General features: G+C 48.1%; 1 protein-coding gene across 1 annotated transcript in view; it reads left to right on the plus strand.

Annotated features, from left to right (window-relative positions):
- The first annotated feature begins 1,562 nt into the window (after window positions 1-1,562).
- Tspan2 (tetraspanin 2) overlaps window positions 1,563-22,521 on the plus strand; it is a 37,726-nt gene continuing 16,767 nt past the window's right edge. Inside the window, exons 1-2 of the mRNA XM_034500733.2 lie at window positions 1,563-1,725; window positions 17,330-17,432. Coding sequence (XP_034356624.1) covers window positions 1,657-1,725; window positions 17,330-17,432 — 172 coding nt within the window. The 5' untranslated portion in view covers window positions 1,563-1,656. The remainder of the gene's footprint in view (window positions 1,726-17,329; window positions 17,433-22,521) is intronic.

Here is a 22,521-nt window from a genome sequence, read left to right on the forward strand (position 1 = left end):
GTGATAGAGGTAAGTGTGACTGAAACCAGGGCTTCGCCTCTGCATACCTAATGACTTCCATCTTTGTCCCCAGTTCACTGTTACTACCAGAGCAGCACTTTCATTCTCCTTCTCATTTTCATAAATAAAATTCACTAGCTATTCAAAGACGGAGGTATGCCTGGCGGTAACACGGTAGAAATTGAATGAATGGTTGGTAATGCCCTAGCTACCTTATATCTTACACCAAGCCCCTCACTGATATTGCCACGTTACCTATATTAACTCCTTAATCTTCACAACTCTTTTGAAGCAGGTACTACAATCTCCATACTGAGATGGGAAAGAGAGGCCCCAGGATAATGGGATAGGGTGGTACATTAGTCAGGTGCTTGCCCTCCATGATTTGCTCAGATGCCCACCTGATTCCCCTCTCCTTGGCCGTTTCCCTGACTCCTGCTCCCAGGCTAGGTTGTGCTTCCACTCCTCTCCCTCTCACCTTCTTCCCCTGACCCCCTCACCAACCCCCTGCTCTCTCTCTCTCTTCTGGCACCTATTTTACAAATCAGGATCAGGTCCACTCTTCTTGAAAAGCCTTTCTTAGTCAAGGCAGAGGGCAAGCTCCCGCCCAGCACCTAGCCCACCCACCTCACCTCGCTCCAATAATCTGTGCCCTCCAGTAAAGACGTGATAGCAAGCCTGGCATTCTTCTGGTGTCCCTAGGGCTTGCTACTATGCTTGGCCTATAATTGGCACTTAGAGTGCTGCTAAATTAATGCACACGCTCCCTGATTTTACACTTTCCTGTCTCCCCCGTGCCGTCTGACACCACATATTGTAGACACTTAGTCAACTGAAGCGGGTGCCCAATTCTTCACCAGTCGCCTAGGCTTGATAAAAACAAAGCAAAACAGAACTCGCCCCCTTTCCCCATCTACACAGTCTAGACCCTGAGAATTTGGACTTCTTTCAAGGCCCCCAGTCTGTCAAACCTAGTCGGTTGTGAGTGAGAGGTCTGACTCTCTTTCCCTGGCCTGATGGGCTGGACTGGACAGAGTGGGAAGCAGTGTCAGGGCTCAGAGCCGCCGCCTGGCGCGCCTACTCCCAGTTCTTGCCTATTAAGGTAACAGTCCTCTAGGAACGCAGCAGCAGGAGGGAGGGTCCCCAGCAGCGGCCTCCCTCCCGCGGCCTGGGCGCTTGCAGGACTCTGCTTAACCGCAGCCCTGGACCCTCTGCCTGGCGCCTCACCACCGAGTCTCTACCGGCTTCACTGGTCCTATTAGCTTATTGAAGTCACATCCCTAGGTTTCCACAGACTTCCAGGATAACTTCAACCATCATCGAGGGCCTCAAGGGAGTCTGGGCACCCGGCACTGATTAAATGGACCCCGCGTCCCGGGTGGGCACACAGATGCTCGGATAACTACAGGAGCCCAAGCCCACCGGCGTGGACGAAGGTGGTGCTACCTCCAAAGGCCGGAGCGGGTGCGTGGGACCGGGATCTCCACCACAGGGCGCCCCAGCCCCAGCCAGCTGGCCGCTCGCGTCCAGATCCCCGCAGACCACGCCCACAGGTCACGCCCCTCCCAACCCGCCCCGCCCCTCCAGCCGGCGCCAGCTGCTCCCCGGGCTCGGCGCGGGCCTGGGGAATCGGGAGCCCGCCGCCGGGGTCGCAGCATGGGGCGTTTTCGCGGGGGCCTGCGGTGCATCAAGTATCTGCTGCTCGGCTTCAACCTGCTATTCTGGGTGAGACCCGAACCGGCGGGCCGGTTGGGGGCCAGGATCCCCGGGGAGGTGACCGCAATAGAGTTGGGCCGTAGAAGAGGGCAGGATATTCAGAGGCGCTAAGCAGACAAAGAGGGAGGGGACAGATGAAAGGGGAGAGGACACAGAGAAGCTTGAGCTACCAGAGGTGGTGAGAAGAGGAGACAGGGTGCGATGCTCCCCCCCCAAAGGAGCCATCATCTTCGGCAGCATCGCCCGGCGGGTGGCGCCAGGTGCGGGGACCTAGCCGGCCCCCACATCCCGAGGGTTGGAGGGCCTGGTGGCCCGTGCTCTCTGCATCCTGCTGTGTACACACACCCACTTCTCACGCTGCCTTCTCTGGGGAGCCCGGCGGCCAGGCCAAGGCTCCGGGAGGGAAATCCCTACCGTGGGGCTGCCTGGGGTGGCGCCCCAACCAAGAGTGTGCGGACTTGGTTGGTGGTTTGTTGGGAAAATGAGAGTAGAGAAAATTATGGGGGGTGGGGGAGGATAGTCCTTTTCTTGGGCTTTAGGGAAAGGTACTGCTGGGTGAGCAGTGGTGGGTACTGTTCCATGAGGGGTTGGAAAATGGAGGGGTTTTGGAAAAGCAGCAACATTCCCCAGGGTCCCTGCGGACAACCAGTACTCCTGGAATGATCTCATTCAACTTTGCAGGGTGGCGTAGACCTGGCAGCATTCCCCGGGTAGAGATGCGTGGAGACAGCCAGAGAGAGGGCCATGGACCCAGTCTCCTGTGTTAGCAGGGCATAGTGAGGGGTGGACCAGTTCTGGAATACTCTCTCCCAAGCGCTGGAAAACTGTCAGAGGTCCATTCTGCACAGTCCCTATTGGGCTTCCAATAAGAGAATGCCAGCCAGTGTAGCTGCTCAGAAAGACCCTGAGGGAAGACAAGAGTCTTGCTTCGGGGAAAGTGGGTAACAGCAGGAGCAGAGATGCTTTGGGATGCTTTGAAACTAGTGGGCTGGTGGCAATGGTTGTCCAATCTGCTCTGAGGAGGTTGTATGGACAATAAGTAACAAATCATTGAACTATGTCCACATGTGACTACCAACCCATTAGCCTTGAAGTCTGGGTGACTCCAGCAACTCTAAGCTCTTCAGAGACCACATGGACATGACCAACATTGGTCAGCAGGGGACAGTTTGGAGGAGGTACCTGGGGACATCCTCTGTATTTAAAAACTACACATAGACTTTGTAGGACTTGGCATTTGCACCCATCACACTCCAAGAAGAAGTCTTTCTGCGTGCTCTTGTGTTTTTTGTTTTGTTTTGCTTTGAAGTCTAGCTTAATTTCAAAGGCTGTTAATTATAGGTGCCATGCTGCAGTGACACCCATCACTCTCACTGCTTACAACGGCAAACTTTTGTGAGAGCCAGAGAGGGAAATCTCTCAGACTGGGTTTAGCGCTTATTTTGTGCCAGCTTCCCCAGACTTATCAAACCTTTGCAGTGCATCAGGGACAGTGCTGGGTACCTTCTATCCGTCTTTGCACCCCTACCTTACTATGATGTTCATGTGGAAGCAGGACATCCTCATTTTCATAGATGAAGACACAGAGGCTCAGATAGGTCCCAAAGCTGTTGCGTGGCAGATACAGAACTCAAAGGCTACCTCCTCCATCTTCATCCTGTGGGGGTTCACAGCTGTCCCCAGAATGTGGCTCCTGGGTCAACAGCATCAGGGCTCCCCGGGAATTTTTCAGAAACATACATTCTCACTCAGCCCAGGCTCCCTGAATCAGATAGTGTGAGGTAGGGGCCCAGGAAGCCATTCTAGAAGGCATCCAGGTAATCTTAACCCACACGCATGTTTCAGAACCACTATTAAACAATTCCTAGATAGATGCTGTTCCCAAAGCTGCTACTGCAGCTAAGAGAACAGCCCTTACTGAACAACAAGAGCAGGGGTGACCAAGTGACAAGTTTCACACCCGAGTCATAAGCACAGGGATGAAGTGGCACTCCAGTGAAGTCTGAGTGCCTGTCACTGAGATTGGAGATGGCCTTTTCTATATGTGAGCTAAAGGCAGAGTTCAGAGAAGCAACCCCAGTACCAGTGAGGAGCCTAAACAACTTCTCCTGAGAGACATCAGAGCTCAATATGGGAGAACAGAGGTGGGCAAAGGGAAGCCACCAGATGAGGAGCAGAGCAAAGGATTGTGAGCCATCTGAGTGGCAAAGCCATGGGGCCTGAGTGCCGAGGTCCAAAGCATGGTATACTTGGATGAGGGGATGTACCAGAGCCAGTTAGCTTTACCTCCAGGACTAGCTTCCATCTGTACAATTAGAGGGACAGAGTTGTGCCGAGGAGTCTAAGGAAATGTGTAAAGTATCCTAAGCCAGCCATATGTAATAGGGGCTTGAAATTATTTGTTATTTTTGTTGCTAACTGCCTAGCATGCAGGAAGCATTCACTAGCTAGTCACTGTCTTTCTCCTGGTGTCCTTACTGTTGGCAAATGGTATCTATGTGTGACAAATGGCTTACATGTGACTTCTTTGGTGACTAGCTACACACTATCTTCTCAACTCAGACTTGGATATTTCCCCACCACCACTAAAATTGCCTACTCCCTGAGAGCAGGAACTTTTTCTGTTGTTTTTCCCAGACATTTCCCTAGCCCCTAGAAGGGTATCCAGCACAGAAGGTACTGAGTAACTCTCTATAGAGTGAATTAACGAATCCTCAGGTTAGACACCTGGATGTGAACAGCCTTCTTGACCGTTATCAGACATCAGCTGTCAACCTTGTCAGGAGAGCTGACTCTCTGATGAACTTTGCTTTCATAGGCTGAGTCCAGGAGAGGTGGGAGGACTCAGTGGCTCCCTGAGAGGAGGTAAGCCATGGATGAGCAGCAGGTACATTCAGCTTTCCTGGTAAAGTGAAGGGACGAACTGAAACGGAGATTGACTTGGGAAAGTGGATTGTATGGGATAGTTATTCATATAGAATCCAGTTCCACAGAAGCTCTGCCCTGGTTACTAATGGTTTGTTTTTGTTTTGTTTTGTTTTGTTTTCTGATTGGGGAGCTTTCCCTGGAAGGAAACCTTCAGCTGGGACTTGAGTATCCTCACACACCCATACATGTCTTTCCTTTGGAGGTCAAGGGTCCCCCTGGTGACAGTCTTTCCTGTCCTGACAGAAGTTGGCCAGGAGGCAGGCACGGAGGCTGTAGAGTGTGTTTTGTGGTCTGAGAGTCAGATTTGGAGCCTCGTCCCGGCAGCTGGCTTGCCAGTCCCCTCAGCTGCGCCTCTGGTTTTCTTAACCGTCAATCAGACCTTTGAGAACCAGCACAGGAAACCCAGCTGGACTCACATCGAGTTATGATTGCTTTAAAACCCAAAGTAAAGCCCAGTCCTTAGCCTTACTGTATTAATGGGGGGTGTCTGCCCTGCGTCTGCCAGGTCTGACTTTAGGATCTACAGTCACAATACTTAGTATAGTAGTCCTGACTGCGTTGAAATCACCTGTTTTTCCTTCCCCTCTGTTGCATAGCAATATAAACAAAACAGTACAACCCACCCAGCCACATATGTTGGTTGGAAGAAAAGCCTGGGCACTGTTTATTCCTTGGTTTGTTGTTGTCTGCTCAGCGTTTTCCTATCATTGTGCTCTCTGGGCTGCTCAGGGTTGACTCCAACAGGAAGCAAGGCTGTTCCTGGTTGAAAGTTACATGCCATATATGGCATGTGGGAAGGCGCTGTCCTTTCTTCCTCACCATGACTGATGCAACTTTGGGTTTTCACTTGGTGATGCCTACTAGGTGCTTCTGAAAAGACTTGCCCCTTTGACTCGGGAGCGAATGCTGTTTGACTCACAGCTTGTGGTTCCTGCTCTCTCCCACACATCTCAAACAGCAAGGGCTGAGCAGACACTTGTTAGAAAGGATGGTGCAGGAGGTGGGGGAAGAGCCTCTGGAGTCTCTAGGACAGCCTGCTAGATAGATGCTGTCCATCCATAGCCTGCACTGCTGATCTCTATTGAAGTGGGAAAACAGATGCACTGGCCAGCCTCTCCGACTGTGAAACCAGAGGGACCAAGAGATGATGGGCAGAGCAGAGTGCACAGCATGGCCAGTCTGGAGAGGTCAGAGCTGTAGTCCTAGTGTTGTGGTAGACCTTAGTGGGTGTATGCAGTAAGGCCATTCAAACCCAGAAAACTAAAGTGTGAACGGTGGGTTGTGGTACCAGCCTGCTGGAGTTTATTCCTAGCTCTGTAGGTCTCACTACCCTGGGGATTGGGTTCAGTTGTTGACCTCTTTGAGCTTCCATCTTCTCGTTTGTAAAATGAGCATAGTAAAGTAGTATGCAAGTCACCTTGTGATGTTTATGTAGATAAAGCCCGTTAATACATGCACAGTAAGAATCCAGCTCGCACAAAGCACATGCTTAAGAACCTAAGTTCTGTTAGTGATGGTGGGGTTCAAACAGTAGAGGCACAGGCGGGAAAGCAGAACCTATAATTCTGGAGGCTCCTCAAGGCAAGAGGGAGCACACACATGCCCTACATCCAGCCAGTCAAAATAACTGGAGTCTCACAGCTTCCGAAAGGCATGGTGTCCTCCCTCTATGATCCATTCATTCAGCCAGCAAGTGCTAGGTGCTTGCTATAGCCTGACATCCTGGACTGTGATTGAAAGATTAAAGCCCTTTCCCTAGCCGCCATGTTATCCTTGATAATAGCTCATCCCCTCTCTGGTCTTTGCCCTTCGAAGGCAAGGATTGTTAGCTGGCATCCTCTCTTCTGGTCCCTGAGCATCTGAAAGACTCAACAGGGTTCTAGATAAAAGTTCATGTGGAGAACTGCTAGGTGCCTGCCATGCTTCTTATGCTACCAGATAGAGGGCAAGGGAAGGAGATGGCACAGGCTTTGGTGGTCCAGGCCTCTCCTAGTATAATATGAATGTTAATACATAAGACCCTATTCAATTATATATTCAGACTTAGTAGGTCTGCACCTATAACAAGCCCCCTGGTGAGGCTGGCATCGGTGCTCTAAAGACACTTTGAAGACCCTTGTTTGAGATGCAGTCTCAAGAGCTCAAAGACTCTTGTTTCTTGGATGGCAGGGTGGCTTTTCCAGTTACCATTTTATCATTATTGTCTTAAGGGTTCTTCTACACTAATCCTTGGCAGTCCTAGAATCACCATCACAAGATGCATCTCACAGTGTTATTCTAGATCACCCTGCCTGGAGTATCTCTGGGTAACCTCTAGCCTCTGCTCTTAACATTGACAGGACCTTCACAACAGGCTTGTTCTCCTTGTTAAAGCAAATAGCCCTGCCCTGACTGAAGCAAACTGTGTTAGGGTCTCTAAAAGATGGAGGAAGGTGGAAATGAGGTTGGAATGTCCAGCAGGTGGGAGCACACTTTACATATGAATGGGGGGACGTTGGCCTGCCTTTCTCACCATCCCCAGCTCTTGTTAAGAGAGAAATCAACAAGGTGAATTAGCATGCATATGACGTTTTGGTTTACAAAATGCTTCCACATACATGATCTCACCTGATAATGAATTGTTAGTGACCTCTGTCTTCACAGTCTTTATATTTTTAATTTTCACGATAATTTAATTAGCCCCATTTTACAAGCATGGCAGCTGAAAGGCACAGTAGCTAGAATGCCCAAGGTTTTCTCGTTTCCCACCTTTTCACATTATCGACATATTGGGACGTGGAATACGGCATCCAAGGGAGTATTTCAGAAGATGGGGAGATGGCTCAGTGGATCAGAGCAGTTGCTGCATAAGCAGGAGGACCCACGCTTCAATCCCCAGAGCCTATGTTAAAAGCTGAGCATGCTCCTGTAACCTAGCACTGTGTGGGGGCAGAGACAGGGAGATCACTGGGGCTTGCTAGCTGCTGTCCTAGCTCCAGATTTAAAGAGAGGCCTTGCCTCAGAGGAATAACACAGAAATAATAGCACACCTACATAATCCTTCAACCTTTGCATATATAGGCACCAGGCACACACACATTCACACACACACACACAAAGAAATGAAAATCCACTAGCGTCAGGTACAGTGGCTCCGCCTGTAACCCCAGCATGCAGAAGGCTGAGGCAGAAGGACTACCTGGTTCAAGTAAAGAAGTAAGACCCTATCTAAACAAAACCAAACCAATCTTCTGCTGGCTTGGAAAATACATCGTCTACAATTAGCGTGTACCCATTGTCAGGTTCAGTCTTGAAGCATTCTAGAAATACTGGAACAAACAGGTACATAAAACACCCCAACCTGTGGCTGAAACAGGAGAAGGGTAAGGAACTTGTGATTCGCTTAAGGCAGATGAAACTAAGAAGGAAACTGAGAAAAGATACACGGAGAGGTGAGGTTTTTTTTTTTTTCAAGAGGCTGTTTTAAAAATTAATTTCGGGATCAGAGGCTTGAAGGATAATAGCCCTGCCTAGGTGTAAGCCCAGCGGTACTGCTCCTGTGAGCACAGCCTTGTGTCAGCCCCTTCAGCCCTCCCCACAGTCCTGTGAAGCAGTAACTGCTCTCTCCAAGTTCCACCAGAGGGAAGAGAGACTCAGAGACATGTCTAGGCCACAAAAGTGGCCAATGGCAGAGCTAGGTGTCCAGCTGAGGCTCCAGCATCTTTGTCCTTAGTCTTTCTGAGTCCCCAGACTAACAGGGAGCTAGGAAGAGCCTGTAAGGCTTCTTATACCTGCTCATCCAATATGACGGCCGTGCTACTGAACACATGGAGCTGTTTAGGCTTAAAATGAAATAAAATGTAATATTCTTGCCCTCAGTCCCACATACGTATTTTAAGTACTCAGTAGCCACTGGTACCGAGTGGCTACAGCACAGGACAGCACAGATGACAAATGTTTATAACACTGAGAAATTTCTCTCCCTCTCTCTGTCTCTGTGTCTCTGCCCACCCCCCCACTCCCACCCCCCCCCCAGTGTGTGTGCTTAGTTGTACCTGTATATATAAGTATGCATGCATGTATGTGGACAACCTCAGGTGTCATCCACCATTCATTTATTCATTCATTCATTCACTTATTTTCACATAGTCTCTCATTGGCCCAGAGCTCACTGAATAGGCTTAGCTGGCCAGCCAGTGAGCTCCAGGGATTCCCCCTGTCTTTGCTTCCCCAGCAGTGGGATTACAAGCATGAGCCACTACAGCTGGCTTTCTTTATGTGAATTCTGGGAATCAAACCCAGATCTGCACTCTTGCTGAGCAAGCACCGTAATATAATTAAGCCATCTCCCCACGTCTTATTGGAGAAAATTGTTAGACAACTCCAGTCTAATTATTCTTTGCCTCATAACTACATTTTCATCTTTCCCCTCACTAGGTCTTAAATAAGCTAAAGTTAAAGAAATGGAGTCATTGCCTTTGTAAAGGGCACCAGCTTTCTGGTATTATTTTAAAAGCTGAGGGGAGGTCCAGCTGTCAGGAAAAGCAGGAGATGAAAAATACAGAAGGCAGAGGCAGAACACTAAGGCATCAGCCCCCGAGGGTGGGCGAGGCTTCCCGAAGATCATGCTTTCATATCGGATGGAACAGTGACATGAAAGGCCAATGGCCAGACACTCTCAGCTCTAAGCACATAGCTGAGCTAGCTTGCTCTCTCTGAGGGCACCTTCCTTCCCTACCCCTGCCGACAGGTAAGCCAAGGGGGTTAGAGAAATTTAGTGTCTTGTCCAGGTTCCAGGTCTGACTATACCCTCCTGCCTAGACACCCCGTTTCTATATCCTCTGCATGTGCTACTGTTTGTGTAGATGAGTGGGCATGCCATCCTGTCTATGGGCATCATTATTCAGTCTGAACAGTCAAAAGAAAACATTTCTAGAAAAACAGGTATTCCTGCTCCGTATAGTAAAAGTGAATGAAAAGAATCTGTGTGCGTGTGTGTACGTGTGTGTACATGTGTGCACAAGTGTACCTAGTATTATTGAACAGGAGGTTACAGCCCTAAGTTATGGGCAAGAGCCAGGGAAGGTTGTGTAGAAAACAGCATGGTGCCGGGCAGTGGTGGCGCACACCTTTAACCCCAGCACTTGGGAGGCAGAGGCAGGCAGATTTCTGAGTTCGAGGCCAGCCTGGTCTACTGAGTGAGTTCCAGGACAGCCAAGGCTATACAGAGAAACCCTGTCTCGAAAAACCAAAAAAAAAAAAAAAAAAAAAAAAAAAAAAAAAAAAAAAAAAAAAAAAGAAGAAGAAGAAAAGAAAACTGCATGGTACATCCTTCATCCTGGAAGGGACTGGTACAGCTCCTTAGTGACCTCAAAGCAGGTTGTAAGAAAATTAATATTAAGAAAATGTCTATAGAGAATGACGATCTAGGTCTTGTGGTGTCTACTACAAAGTGTAACTGCTTGTCCCAGTACAAATTCTACCCACAGCATTTACTTTCTGCTACCATTTCTCACTGTAACCATGGGAAACTGGGTAAAGAGCACTAATACTGGTCACTATTTAAGAGTCCTGGTCATTGGAACTGGAAGGATGGCTCAGCAGTTAAAAGCACAGCTCTTGCAGATGGCCCTCTGGTTCCCAATGTCCACGTTAGTAAAGTCATGAGTGTTTGGAACTCCAGCCTGACACTCCCTTCTGGTCTCTATGGGCACCTGCACCCAAGTGCACAAGAGCAAATATGCATTCTTGAGTGTGTGCTCGCCTGTACACATATACAAACAGACACACACAGTTAAAAAATAACATAGATCTTTAAAAAAAATCCCACTTATTTTTTTCCAAAGTCCTCCTCTCAGCCTCTTTGAATGTTAGGCGAACACATAAGTATCAGTCAGCGTCATTTACTATCTCATCTCAGCTTCTGTAAAGCTCAGTATAGTCAAGATATGACATCAGTCACCATGGTTTCTAAGATCAGTGTTTGCGCATGCAGAGGGCAAGACAAGAGGTACGGACCCAGCTACAAGGAGGAAATCCAGAGACTTAGAAAAGACAGCTTACCCCTGGGTAAGAAAAGGCAGCCAGTGGGTGGTGGGGTTAACTCAAGGCCGTAGCTTGATAGAGTTAGGCTTTTGTTCTGGGGTTATATGCCTGCTCCTGACATTAGTCAGTGACCTGTGACTTTGTTTTGCTGGACAGGGAAGACTGTGAAGCCATCTTCTTGCTCCTCCCTAATCTCCTCTTCCCCTGTACTTTCAACCAGAAGGCAGAAGGCACCTGTCATGCGCTGTCCACAGATATTAATAGGTTCTCAGCACCCTCTTTCCCTCCCAGCGTCTTTCCCCAGGTTTTTCTCTTTCCCTGAAACTCCAGTCCTCCCCACCCCCAGCACTTGTAATCCACCTCCCAACAAGCTCAGCTGGCCCACTCAACTTCACTTCATAACAGCTTCAACAAACAGAAAAAGGCGTGTCTGTCACAAACACACAGTCAAGTGTTCTTTCCAGAGAACAAAACGCTTCTGATCCTATCAAAGTTTGAATTGCAGTGCAGAGAATAAACACTGAGTCACTATGAAGCATGCTCACAGGGCGGCTCAGTGGACAAAGGGGCTTGCTACTAAGCCTAATGGCCCGAGCTCCATCCCAGAACATGAGAGCCAACTCTCCCCGCCATAGGCAGTGCACACATGTGCCCATACATACACACATGCACATCAAATAAATGAATGAATAGATAGATAGATGATAGATAGATGATAGATAGATAGATAGATAGATAGATAGATAGATAGATAGATAGATAGATAGATGATAGAAAACATGCTCTTACCTGAAGGAAGCACAAACTTGCCCTTATGAAGGAATAGAGGCCAAATCACACCGGAGATGCAGAAGCCACAGCCATTTCCAAACAGCCTTATCAGCCTCTGTTGTCACAGCCGTTCTTCCTCCTAGTCTATACCTGGTCCTGATGGACCTGGGCAATCGGGTCCCTGTGAGGCCGTTTGGTATGAATGTCATACCTATTCAGTAGTTTTTGTCTGGTTTAAAAAATAAATCCTTGCTCTTAAGAAAGTACCATCTGATTCCTGGCCTGGCTTTTGCTGTGTAATGCGATGAAAGTCTTGGGAGCCGGTTTTCCACTTTGAGCAAATTAGTGTCATCTTCCAAAGCAAATGAGCTTGTGACATCTGCCTGCCGCAAAGCTGAGGCATAATGGGGCTTCAATCAGATCAGGAATCATGAGTGCTCACTACGAGTCCATCTAGGACGTGCGTTGCCACCATGAGCAAGTATTAGCTTGAAAGCATTTCACCGAGACCCTAGAATAGAAGCCTCATTTTCAACCTTATGTGGCTTCATCCCAAAATGGAGACTCGCAATGAGCTGGGTTTGTGTGCACACAGCTTTCGCTATAGTGAGGCAAGAACATGGGGCTGGTTTTATTTGTCTTTCATTGAAGGGCAGCGTGCCTGTCTGTGTTGTAGCTATATGAAGTGTGCAAACCTTGCCCCGGAAGAGGTGCATGCAGGTTTACTCTTTGTGACCATTTGTGGTTCTCAGCACACATCCCTAAAGCTTAGGAAACCTGATAGCCAGTGCAGGTGTGGTAGTGTCTTTTTCTGTGGGTGAGTGGATGCTGAGCGTCTGTAACATAGCTTCCTAGTGCTGAGACAACACACGCATACCCACCAAGGGTCCTAGCTCCAAGAACCATCATGCTGAGGGTAGCCTTTAGAATGTGGGTTTAAGGAGAAAACAGTTCTTTCCACAGCTGAATGAGTGGTACCTCTGTTTCCCCTGCCCCAGTTTAGCCTGCTCTATGAGGCAGAGAGGAAACACTTAGCAGCCAACAACTGAGAGCTATCGCATCTCACAGAGCTCAGGCCTTTAAAACCCAGAAATATTTAAACAGCAATAGTTGTGTGAGCTATCAAACGACATGCATATCTAGGCCAGGACAAGCTTCCCCAAGGAGATGACCTGAGAGCTGAGGGGGCGGGGGAGTCAGCCTTCTGTGGGCAGCGCAGAAGAGCATTCTGGCTCATGAAACAGCAAAAACAGATGTCCCCACATGAGAAAAGACAGGGAGCCAGACTCAGGCACCCGAGGCCCCTCCCACTGTGTCCCACCTGGGTAGAAGCACTCATGCTTGGCTAGAACTCCTGCAGGGGATGCTTTTGGCCCAGAAAGGATCCTCTCTACTGGGCCTCATCAGCCGAGAGCAGAGTAGCAGTACACATGGGCTCCTTGTCATGCAGGTGACTGTGTCCAGGAGAAGGCAGAGTAGCGTCCTCAGTACTATGGCAGCCGGATGAGCCATCCTTGTTTGCAGTTCATAATGGGGGGGGGGGGGGAACTCAACAAGAGCAGTGAAATACAATTGAAATACATGAGCTGTTTTGCCTCAAGCTGAAGGACTTGTGTTCTGCAGATAGTTATTACGTGATAGAAACTTTCTGTCCGTCTGCTTTGCTTCAGAATACTTTGAATCTGCCTTCTGTCCTTTTTGCCCCTGAGTTTGAGACCATAAACTTTTTCTCTAAAGACATCTGGACAGTTTTCTGTGTCCGGCAAACTCTCTAGATCATTGGTAGCTGTTGAAATAACTTGCCCACAAGGAATGTCTGTGACTGTCCTGTTCAGTGATGGCTTCTGGGCCCCATCTGGTGCTTGTGGTGCTCTAGTCACCTTCCCCTGCTTGTGGTGTTCTAGTCACCTTCCCCTGCTTGTGGTGTTCTAGTCACCTTCCCCTGCCTTTTATTTATGCGTATTTATGCTGTTGGCTCACCTGTGTTCCACAAACCCACCCTATCTCATAACATTCCCCTCCTTCCTTTCGATTTTCTTATTCGTATCTAAGACAGAGTCTCGCTATGCAGCTCTGGCTGATCCAGAACTCACTCTGTAGACCAGGCTGCCCTCTGACGCACAAAAGTCCCGTTGCCTCTGCCTCACATGTTGTCCTTTGATGTCTACACGCGTGCTCCCATACAAAACAGGCCAATGAATATAAGAAGAAAAGTCCATTCCTAAAAAAGCAATGGTGGTTTTTTTTTTTTTTTTTCTCTTATAGTTCTGCTAGGGATGCTGGTATGAATGACTGCCCTAGGGGCAGAGTAGCCCTCGCCAGTGTTCCCTCACTACACTGATTCTCACTGACCCTCAGGGTCTCCTTACCATTCCTTGGCATCCTCTCTGTGGCTCTCGTGAGCATTTGTCTATGGCATTCACTGTGTTTGGCAGCCAACCAACATTCAGCTCCTGTACACGCCCATCAAAAGAGTTGAGTTCCCATCTTCCCTCCTTCGGGGACCTGCGGTAGGCTTCCCAGGATGAGGTAGGCTAAGTAGAAGCCATAAGCCAAGGCTGCCCCCACACTCCTGTGATGAGGATGCAATGTGCTTCCCAACACTGGCCTCTTTCTCAGCGTAGCATGGTGGTAAGGGATGGCTCTTTACCCTGTGCTGTTCCTTCTGCCTCAAGCTTTCTCACCCCACTAATTATTTGCTGCTCCATGAAATTCAACTCATTCTTCAAGACATATATCAGAATGGGGATGACTGCCACCCGCCAGTGCCCTGTGCCCTCCCTTGGTAATGTGTGCTCCTCCCCTTAGGCACACTTCCTGCATCTTACTGCATGTCTCACTTTATGTGATTGTCTTCCGAGTCTCTGATATGAAGCACAGTACCTGGCCTCGGTCGGACCATGATTGGTTGTTACTAAATGTGCACAGAAACAGAGAAAGAGTAAAGAGAGATAGAAGTGGGGGCAAGAAGGGAATGGGGAAGGGGCTAATTTCTTGCTTGCTTTAGCTTTCCCTGAGTATAGATGCAGTATGTCTGTACAAAATGGGCTGAAATTAAAAGCATTATGCATCGGGGATGTGGAGCCTACTGAGTTAAAGCTTAGGACTACAGAGACTCAAGCTTCCCTTGAGTGCTGGGGAGAGCATCTTCTGCTGTAGGGAATGCTCACAGTAATGAGAACCTTGTGCCTGACAGGAGGCTTGCCTCTTGTGCTCTCACTGGAATGGGGTTAGTGTGGTATTCTTGCCCCTCTTGAGCAGTTTCCAGTGTGTAGTTCACCAACCCCAAGTGTAGCAAACATGGCATCCCATGAGCCTGACAGATCTTGAGCACTCAGAGGGGCCAAAGAGCTAGCCAGTAACTGCTGTGCCTCCCTCCAAAGCAAAGACTGTTCTGGCCCTGGAGAACTCCACACCCACACACCCCTAACACAGCCCACAGCATTCTGGGAGGATTCCCTGCCACACAGTGATGACATTCAGCTAAGCCATAGTTTCCTTGACCCAGAGAGGAAAGCCATGTATGTGTGGTTTGGGGTTGGGGGCTTGGATGAGCAAGCATGGATTTTTTCCCCATTGCCCAGTGGCTCTAAACTGCAACCTCTCTTTTCATTTTCCATTATGCCTCAAACACATCTGTGCCAGTACCGGACGGATGGATTCTGTCTGGGAGGATGATCCAGACAGCAATAAATTAGACTTTGTGTTCAGAGATTCCAAAAATGTGGTCTTGTGGTAGGGTGTCCCTGAGACTAGTCACCTCCTCCGTACTCTGTGTGGTGGCTGCTGGTTTGGGCCCAGGGCCTCTGTCAATAGATTTTGCTTTGTGTTTGGAAACTCTGTCTTTCCATTAAGGCACCAGAGAGACAGCAGGGAAAGCAGGGAAGCCTGTGAGGTTCACTGGGCAGACTCATCCCAGGCAGCCCCAGGCATTTCTAGGGACAGGTTTGACCAAAGACAGTACTCCTCTCTGTGCATAGCAGCCAGATTCCCAAAGCTGGCACCTTCTTGAGTTAAGCACAGAACAAGAAGACTCTCCATTTTCCATATTGGACGTAAAAACCAATATGCAATGCTTTCTCAAAAGCTATGGTTTTGAAGCCTAGAAGACTAACGCATAATTAATGTAGAACCCTTAGAAGAAGGAAGGAAAACGTCACCTGTAATTCCACCCTTCAAAGATAAATACTATTATGCCATAGCATGATTTCATCTCATGTTTCCATGCCAGCCTGCTCTTTTTAAAAAATGTAAAAAGTCTTTTAAAAGACGGCTGAGCCTGTCTTTTTTTTTTTTTTTTTTTTTTCTTTTTAGCTGCCCACAAATTATCCAATTAGTGTCCTCTCTGAGGGCTGGAAACCTTTAGTTATTCCCCTTGGGAGTAGCCAGCTGGTGGAACTCAGTTACCCACTCCCCCTCACTGAAGGCAGGCCTGCATAGTTCTGAAGAAGCCAGCCACACAGTGAGTTGGCCTTGGGAAACAGAAAATGAAGAGGGGAAGTCCTCATGCATACAACCAGGTAACCTTCCAAGGGCAGCACCGTCTCGTTTACAGGCTGCCCTACAAGAGAGAAGGGACCTGCCTGGAAAGGCCTGGAAAGGCCTCTGGCCTAATCCTAACTGGATTTTTCCTTCTTCCACCTCTGGTCTGCATTCCCTCCTTGGCTTCTGCTGCCAGCATCCGTAGGTGCTCTCTTCTTTACAGATAAGAGCAGATCTTCTCTGTCTGGTGAAAGGATAGGGCTGCCTGCCCCACAGTAACTGGAAGAGTTGGCAGAGGCAGGATGATATTTTTTTTACATCTCTGCTGATTTTCCCATAGTGCTTTGCACTCACAAGGTACCCTATAAATAAGTGTTGATTGATACAGTGATGTTCCAGTGGTGTTTGTGGGGAGAGCACCTTGGCTGGAGCCTGTGGGCCTGTGGTTGGGACAGTCCTGTGATTGACATACAGAGCTGTCAGCTTAGTTGTGAAGCCTGTAACAGCCTTCAGCCTCAGGAGAGAAAGCCCAATGATGACTCTTCAGCCGCCAGCCTGCCCAGCCACTGCCTGTGCCAGCCACTCAGCCTCTCCGTGAGCCACATAGCATACAGACCATTCCTTTTCAGAAACATATTTTTCCTTTTCTCACTTTCCATGGAAACTCAAAATAGCAACAACAACAACAAAAAAAAACCCTCCTTCACTGCCTACAAAACCATACCTAGGCAGGGGCAGGGTATTGGTCAGCATGTAGGAATAAAAAAGAGGGGGTTACTGGAGTCTCTGAGCAGACTTGGGATTTCATCATGGATATTTGCATGCATATAAATGCATAATTGGAAATTGCATCAGCAAGTGTAGGTGGGCCAGAGGCTGGTGTGAGTTTGTTTGTTTTTCTAATTTAGAAGGTGGCTTCCCCCAGGTCTTAGAGTTCATCTTGCTCTTGGTGACTTCCCCCCTGAGACACTGGCCACTCACTAAGATGTTGGTGAGGAAGTCCAGTATACCCAGCAAGAGACAATAATGAAAGGGGCAGATGCCTGGCAGGGAGAAGGTTGGAACAGTGGTTTTCATACACACACACACACACACACACATGAGAGAAGGGACTTTCATTCCACGGGTACCAAATAACCACAGGAAAGCCCAATGGCACAGCAAACCCTGTGACTGGAATCAGGACAGCCCAGAGCTGATCAGTCATATTAGGGCCCCTGGGGGGCACCGAGCCCATACTTTTGCCTCTAAGCCTGGTTTCTTTCCTGGAAAGACATGAAGAGTAGTCAAGATAATCTCTACAGGGGGCGACCCTCCAAGCCTGGGCATCCCATACCTGCATCCTGCTCTCCATCCTATGTACAGATCCCCTCCCCCCTTAGTTAACTCTCTGCTGTTTCTCTTCCAGCTAGCCGGATCTGCCGTTATTGCATTTGGACTATGGTTTCGATTTGGAGGTACCATAAAGGATTTATCATCAGAAGACAAGTCCCCAGAGTATGTCTATGTGGGTGAGTGACTTCAGTTTCCCTAAAGGTTGGGTCTGAGGGACAGGGGAGAGGCAAGAACCACTGAGTCTAGACCTATACACTTCAACTAGTACTGGGGGAGGTGCCTCTGTGGTCCCTTCCTCCTCTCTCCAGGATAGAAGAAAGCCCCAGGAAAACTGATTTGTTTACTTAAAGAACTATCGAGGAAATGTAACTAAAATTCATCTTAAAGAGTTAGGAAACACCCTTCATCTCTGGAGTAGGTTCCACTTTACCCGTCCTCCTCCAGAACTATGGACTACTCATGCAGCCTATTGACCGGGATCACATCATATACTTATGCGTAAGCCAGCCTTGTCCCAGAAGAGGATGGCGATGGCTATGTCTCTAATTCTTGGTCCTCAGTTCCCTTGTGCCTGGTGCTTTGTTCTTACAAAAACCCTGTCCTCCAATGTCTGACCACTGACTGTGTCCGTGTTCACTATCACCCAGCCTGGGCTGAGGAACCAAGGTGGGCACACCCACACTCACGCCCACAGCACTGAGAAGGATTCAGGCTCTGCTTATGGACTGTTTTACTGCTTTTGCTCTGATAGGTAACTCATCCATTCTTGGTCCGCTTAGCTTATGGGTGTTTAGGCCAACAAACAGTGGGCTACGCCAGCAGTTTGGTGACTGCCACTAGGATTAGACTGGGAAGTGTAAGGAGATCGGTAGAAATGAAAGTTGTATGTTTTACTGGAGTTAGAAGCCTACAGCTTCTGGCAGCCATTTAATCATAGCAGGGAGGAGACAGAAAAAAGATGAGCCAAGATGGCCACAAGCCGGGTTCTGATAGTATCACTTGAGTCCCTGTGATGAGAACTAGCCTGGATTTTCAGCTATGTGGCTCACTAAATTTCCATTCTATTCAAGTCCGTGGAGTAGGTTCCTACGGTTGGTCACTATAGAAAGATTCCTGACATACATGTCCACACAAACATGACATGAAAAGGCATCTCTTGTCTCAGGCCATGTCCATCCACTTGGCTTTGCTTAGAAAGCGAAGCAGAAATGTTTGAGTAGAGTAGCTAACCCTCATGGTCACCACAGGGAGCTCTGGGATTGGTAAACACTCAACCCTGATTTTTGTCACAGTGGTTAAATGTCAACAGAACACTTTAGCCTGACTGCGTTTGTTCGACATTTTTGAGTTAAGAGGTCACAAGATATTTTTAGGTTGAATCTAAAACTGTACGTGTGAAACTTTATTACACCTCAAACCAGAGGCAACACAGATGGAGCCGCTTCTGGATCACTTGTCTCTCCAGCCCCCATAGGACCACCCTCTCTCCTGCTGGGTGGGAGGCACCTTAGCTCACTGATCTGACCTGGAGCGGGAGGTAATGCTTGTTGAATTTGCTTCTGGGCTTTTTGAGGCCGAGTCTCATGTAGACCAGGCTGGAATGGAACTTAATAGCTGATGTCATCATTGAATCCCTGATCCTCTTGCCTCCACTTCCGAAGTACTAGGACCTCAGGTGTGGGGCACTAAGCCTCAATGTTCTGTGTATTTTTCTTTAGAACATGTCTCAGAGTCATTGGCTTATACCCGTTGCCCTTTAGTTAAAGACTATCCTAAACAGGCTTAGCATGTGGTTCTTCAAGGCACAAAGCCAAGACCAGATGCAATGGAACCTGCTTGTAGCCCCAGCTTCTTGGGAATTGAGGAGGATCACAGAGAAGGGCAGAAGAGAAGGGGAGTCACATAGTCTAGAGTGAGGAAACCTCCAGAAAGACACATGGCATAGCTCTGAGTAGGCAGCAGTTAGGCTTTGTGGGATTGCCCCATGTTTGCAAGGATGCTCTCCCTTCTAGCATCCTTGTTTTCCCTCCATGATAATGGAGTTTCTCTCTGTCCTAATGCTCTGTACCCAGTATCCAAGGCAGACAGAGTGGTAGGCATTAGCCAAAGCAGGGAGACACGATTGCAGAGAAATGAGGACATGGAGGGAGGTAGTCAGACCAACTGCTGCCTGCTGTCTCCATTTGGTGTCCCTCTGGGCCAAGGCCAAGGCCAAGCGGCTGATCCAGGGTCTCTGTGTCCCTTGGTTGCCTAGTAAGGAAGGAAGAGGCTGGCAAGAGTGGAGTTGGCAGCGAGAGGACTTGGGTTATTTGGGGTTTCCTAGACCTTCTCAGTTCCAGTTTCTTTCAGGGAACTCTCAGAAACTTTTTTTCTTCCTAATTCCAACAAACCTACCAATCTGATTTCCTCCACTGGCCCCTCCCCATGTTTTGGAAGGGTGGATGCCTCAGGGTCTTCCAGGATCATAGAGTGGGGAGTGGTCCTCTCTGCCTCAGGAAGCTGGAGCACATGAGCTCATGTCTGTGAGTTGAGGATGTGAGCAGGTTTCTCCATTGGGGGTGCCCACACAAACAGGAGCCACTTGGCTCCCCAGAGTCACAGCCTGGCTACATCTGTCTTTCCCTGTTGAATTCAGAGTCCTGGAGCCTGACTTTGATTGTGGCTGGAGGTTGTGTGGAAGGAAAGAGTTAAACATCCAGGGGCTGGCTTGCCTTTATAAACACTCTGACTCACTCTGGTGATATTTTTTTAACTTCATACCTGACACTATGCTAGCTGGATAACAGAGACTACCATGTCTGGACAGTTTCTCCAAAGCCATTCTACAAGAATCAGAATAGATAATTATGCCAGAATTGCAGATCACAACCCAGAAGGTGAGGACTTTCTTATATCCAGTCTCAGCAGCCCAGAGTTCTGGAACCTAGCCTGTTCTTTTGGAGGAATCACCCAGGAAACAGCAATTTGAGAAATCTCAGGAACTCCTCTACCATTTATACATGTCAGATTTCTAGCTAAGAAATTCACTGTTCTGAGTCTCTACTGAAAATGTAGCCTGGGAGCTTGGGGTTCACACTTGGGCCAGATTCCAGTTTGCCTGTTATAGCTTTGCAACTTTCATTTGCTGCATCTCCGATTCTTTAGCTGTGAACTTGTGGAAGTGCAGGGCCAACTCAGCTAGTGGCGAGTTATGAACAAATACTAACTCTCACTATTCATGAACTGAGGGGGGAAAGCCATCTGATGAGGGAAGACTGCACAATAGAGAAGCAGTTGGGGTGGGCTTAGACCAGTTGTCACGTGGGCCTTCTCATCAAGTAGGTTCTTGACATGTGTCAAGTGCAGAGCACAGGTACACCTGGAGAGGACTGAGCCACCAGGAAGTGGTACTTCCCTCCAGTGATGTGGAGTAAGATACATAAAGCACCTAGAATACTAACTGCTATCTGGCAGCTGCTGCAGCTGTTATTTAGAAAGCATCTAACCCTTTCCCATGAGTTCAGACTCATACATATTCCTCTAAACACATAGATACAGCCAGCCCATAGAATTGGTTCACATCTATTGGTTCAGCCTCTACAAATTCAAGCAACCCCAGATCAAAGATCTTTTTTTTTTAAATGCATCTCTTCTGAACATGTACAGACCTTTTCATGCCATTAATCCCTAAATAATAAGCCTAACAACTCTAGAACATTTGTGTTGTGCTAGATATGATAAGTAACCTAGAGTTAGAGGATGCAGGGGGTTGTGAGTGGATTATGTGTAAATAGAATGCCATTCATGAGTGGCTGGTGCATGCACTGGTTGGTATGTGAGGGATCCTGGGACTAAATCCCACGGAGACTGAGTGAATGATGGCTGGAATTATGTGCTTTCAAGAGAAACTGGAAGGAAAACTTCTGCAGACACACACACACATAAACCAAAAAAAAAAAAAAAAAAAAAAAAGATGAAAACCCAATCATTAGCAGGTTGCATAAGACCATCTGCTGCCAAGATCACTGGCAGTGGTGAGCATGCCAATATATCCACTCCCAAAAAGGATTTTTAGATGAGTTTGTGCTAATGGGCCTTGAACAGGCACTCGTGATCATTTGTTAGCTGAAACAATGCCTCTAGAAGGGTCTCAACTCTGAGGAGGGAAGATGGAATCATCAGGGAAGAAGATGGTCCCAGAAAAGCTGCTGCTGGTAGCATCTCATTGGCATTGCAGAGCCTAGCCATTAACAATAAAATGCAATTTCAAAGGACTTTCCTTTTTCAAATCAAGGAAAATAGGAGCTGAGAAAACATAAGGGACTTATTAAGTAGGTCACATGTTTGTCTTGTGTGCTCTTGGGGAGAAAGGACTCCATGGAAGCCATTTTGGAATTAAAATGTAGTTAGAAGCTAATTGATCCATCAGCAGCTCTTTTAAAACCCATACTTTAAATAAGGTGTCCTTGAAAGCCTTAGGAGGCTTTCCATTGTGCAGACTCTTACAGCCAGATTTGGCAGGCCCGAGGAATTTGTTACAAGAAACTTCTGTGATTCTCTCCAGCTCCAAAGTGTCTCATTTTGAACCAGGAGGACAGGCGTATCCTTTCATGCACAGAGGCTTGCTATAGAGAGGCCTCAGGAGCAGAAGCTGCAGAGATGCTTAGGCTGTTTTACCCATACCAGGGTGTTGCATATTGTTCAAGTGAGCACATCTGATGGTTGCCAGAGAGACCTAGTGAACTGTCCCCACTCAGGAGACCCTCTGTCCTAAGCCCTCGGGCCCCTATACACTGGGAGCCTGCCTTTTCATGACATCACTTTCCTATCTCAGACCTTCTTGGGATATGAGATATCCCATCCCACTTGGCTGACATTGGAGAGCACAACCTGATACATGTTTATTGCAATGGGATCTCAGAATGTGTGTCTAAGCACAGATGCCTGGAGGGATGAGGCAATCAGTCCAGGACTTTTATATACTGACTGAAGGTTCTCACTTGAGGATTTGTAGGCCTTAAATCTTCAGAAAACTGTGGGAACTTACAAAGGCCTAATTCATACTAGAACATGGTCACCAGCTGCCTGGAGTGTAGTGTACGACAGATGAAGATTTAGGGAGCCGGACTGCAGGCTGTGAGCCCAACCTTATCTTCACACTGGATCAAACAGCAGTTGTAGTAGTAGTGACAGAAGGCATTGTAAACAGGAAGTCAGTAGATTAAGATGGCGCTTCCTTGAGGCATTATGGAAAAGCGCTGATTGGATGTTGCTGCTGCTGCTGCT

The sequence above is a fragment of the Arvicanthis niloticus genome, chromosome 4 (genome assembly GCF_011762505.2).
Source record: "Arvicanthis niloticus isolate mArvNil1 chromosome 4, mArvNil1.pat.X, whole genome shotgun sequence".
Taxonomy (NCBI): domain Eukaryota; kingdom Metazoa; phylum Chordata; class Mammalia; order Rodentia; family Muridae; genus Arvicanthis; species Arvicanthis niloticus.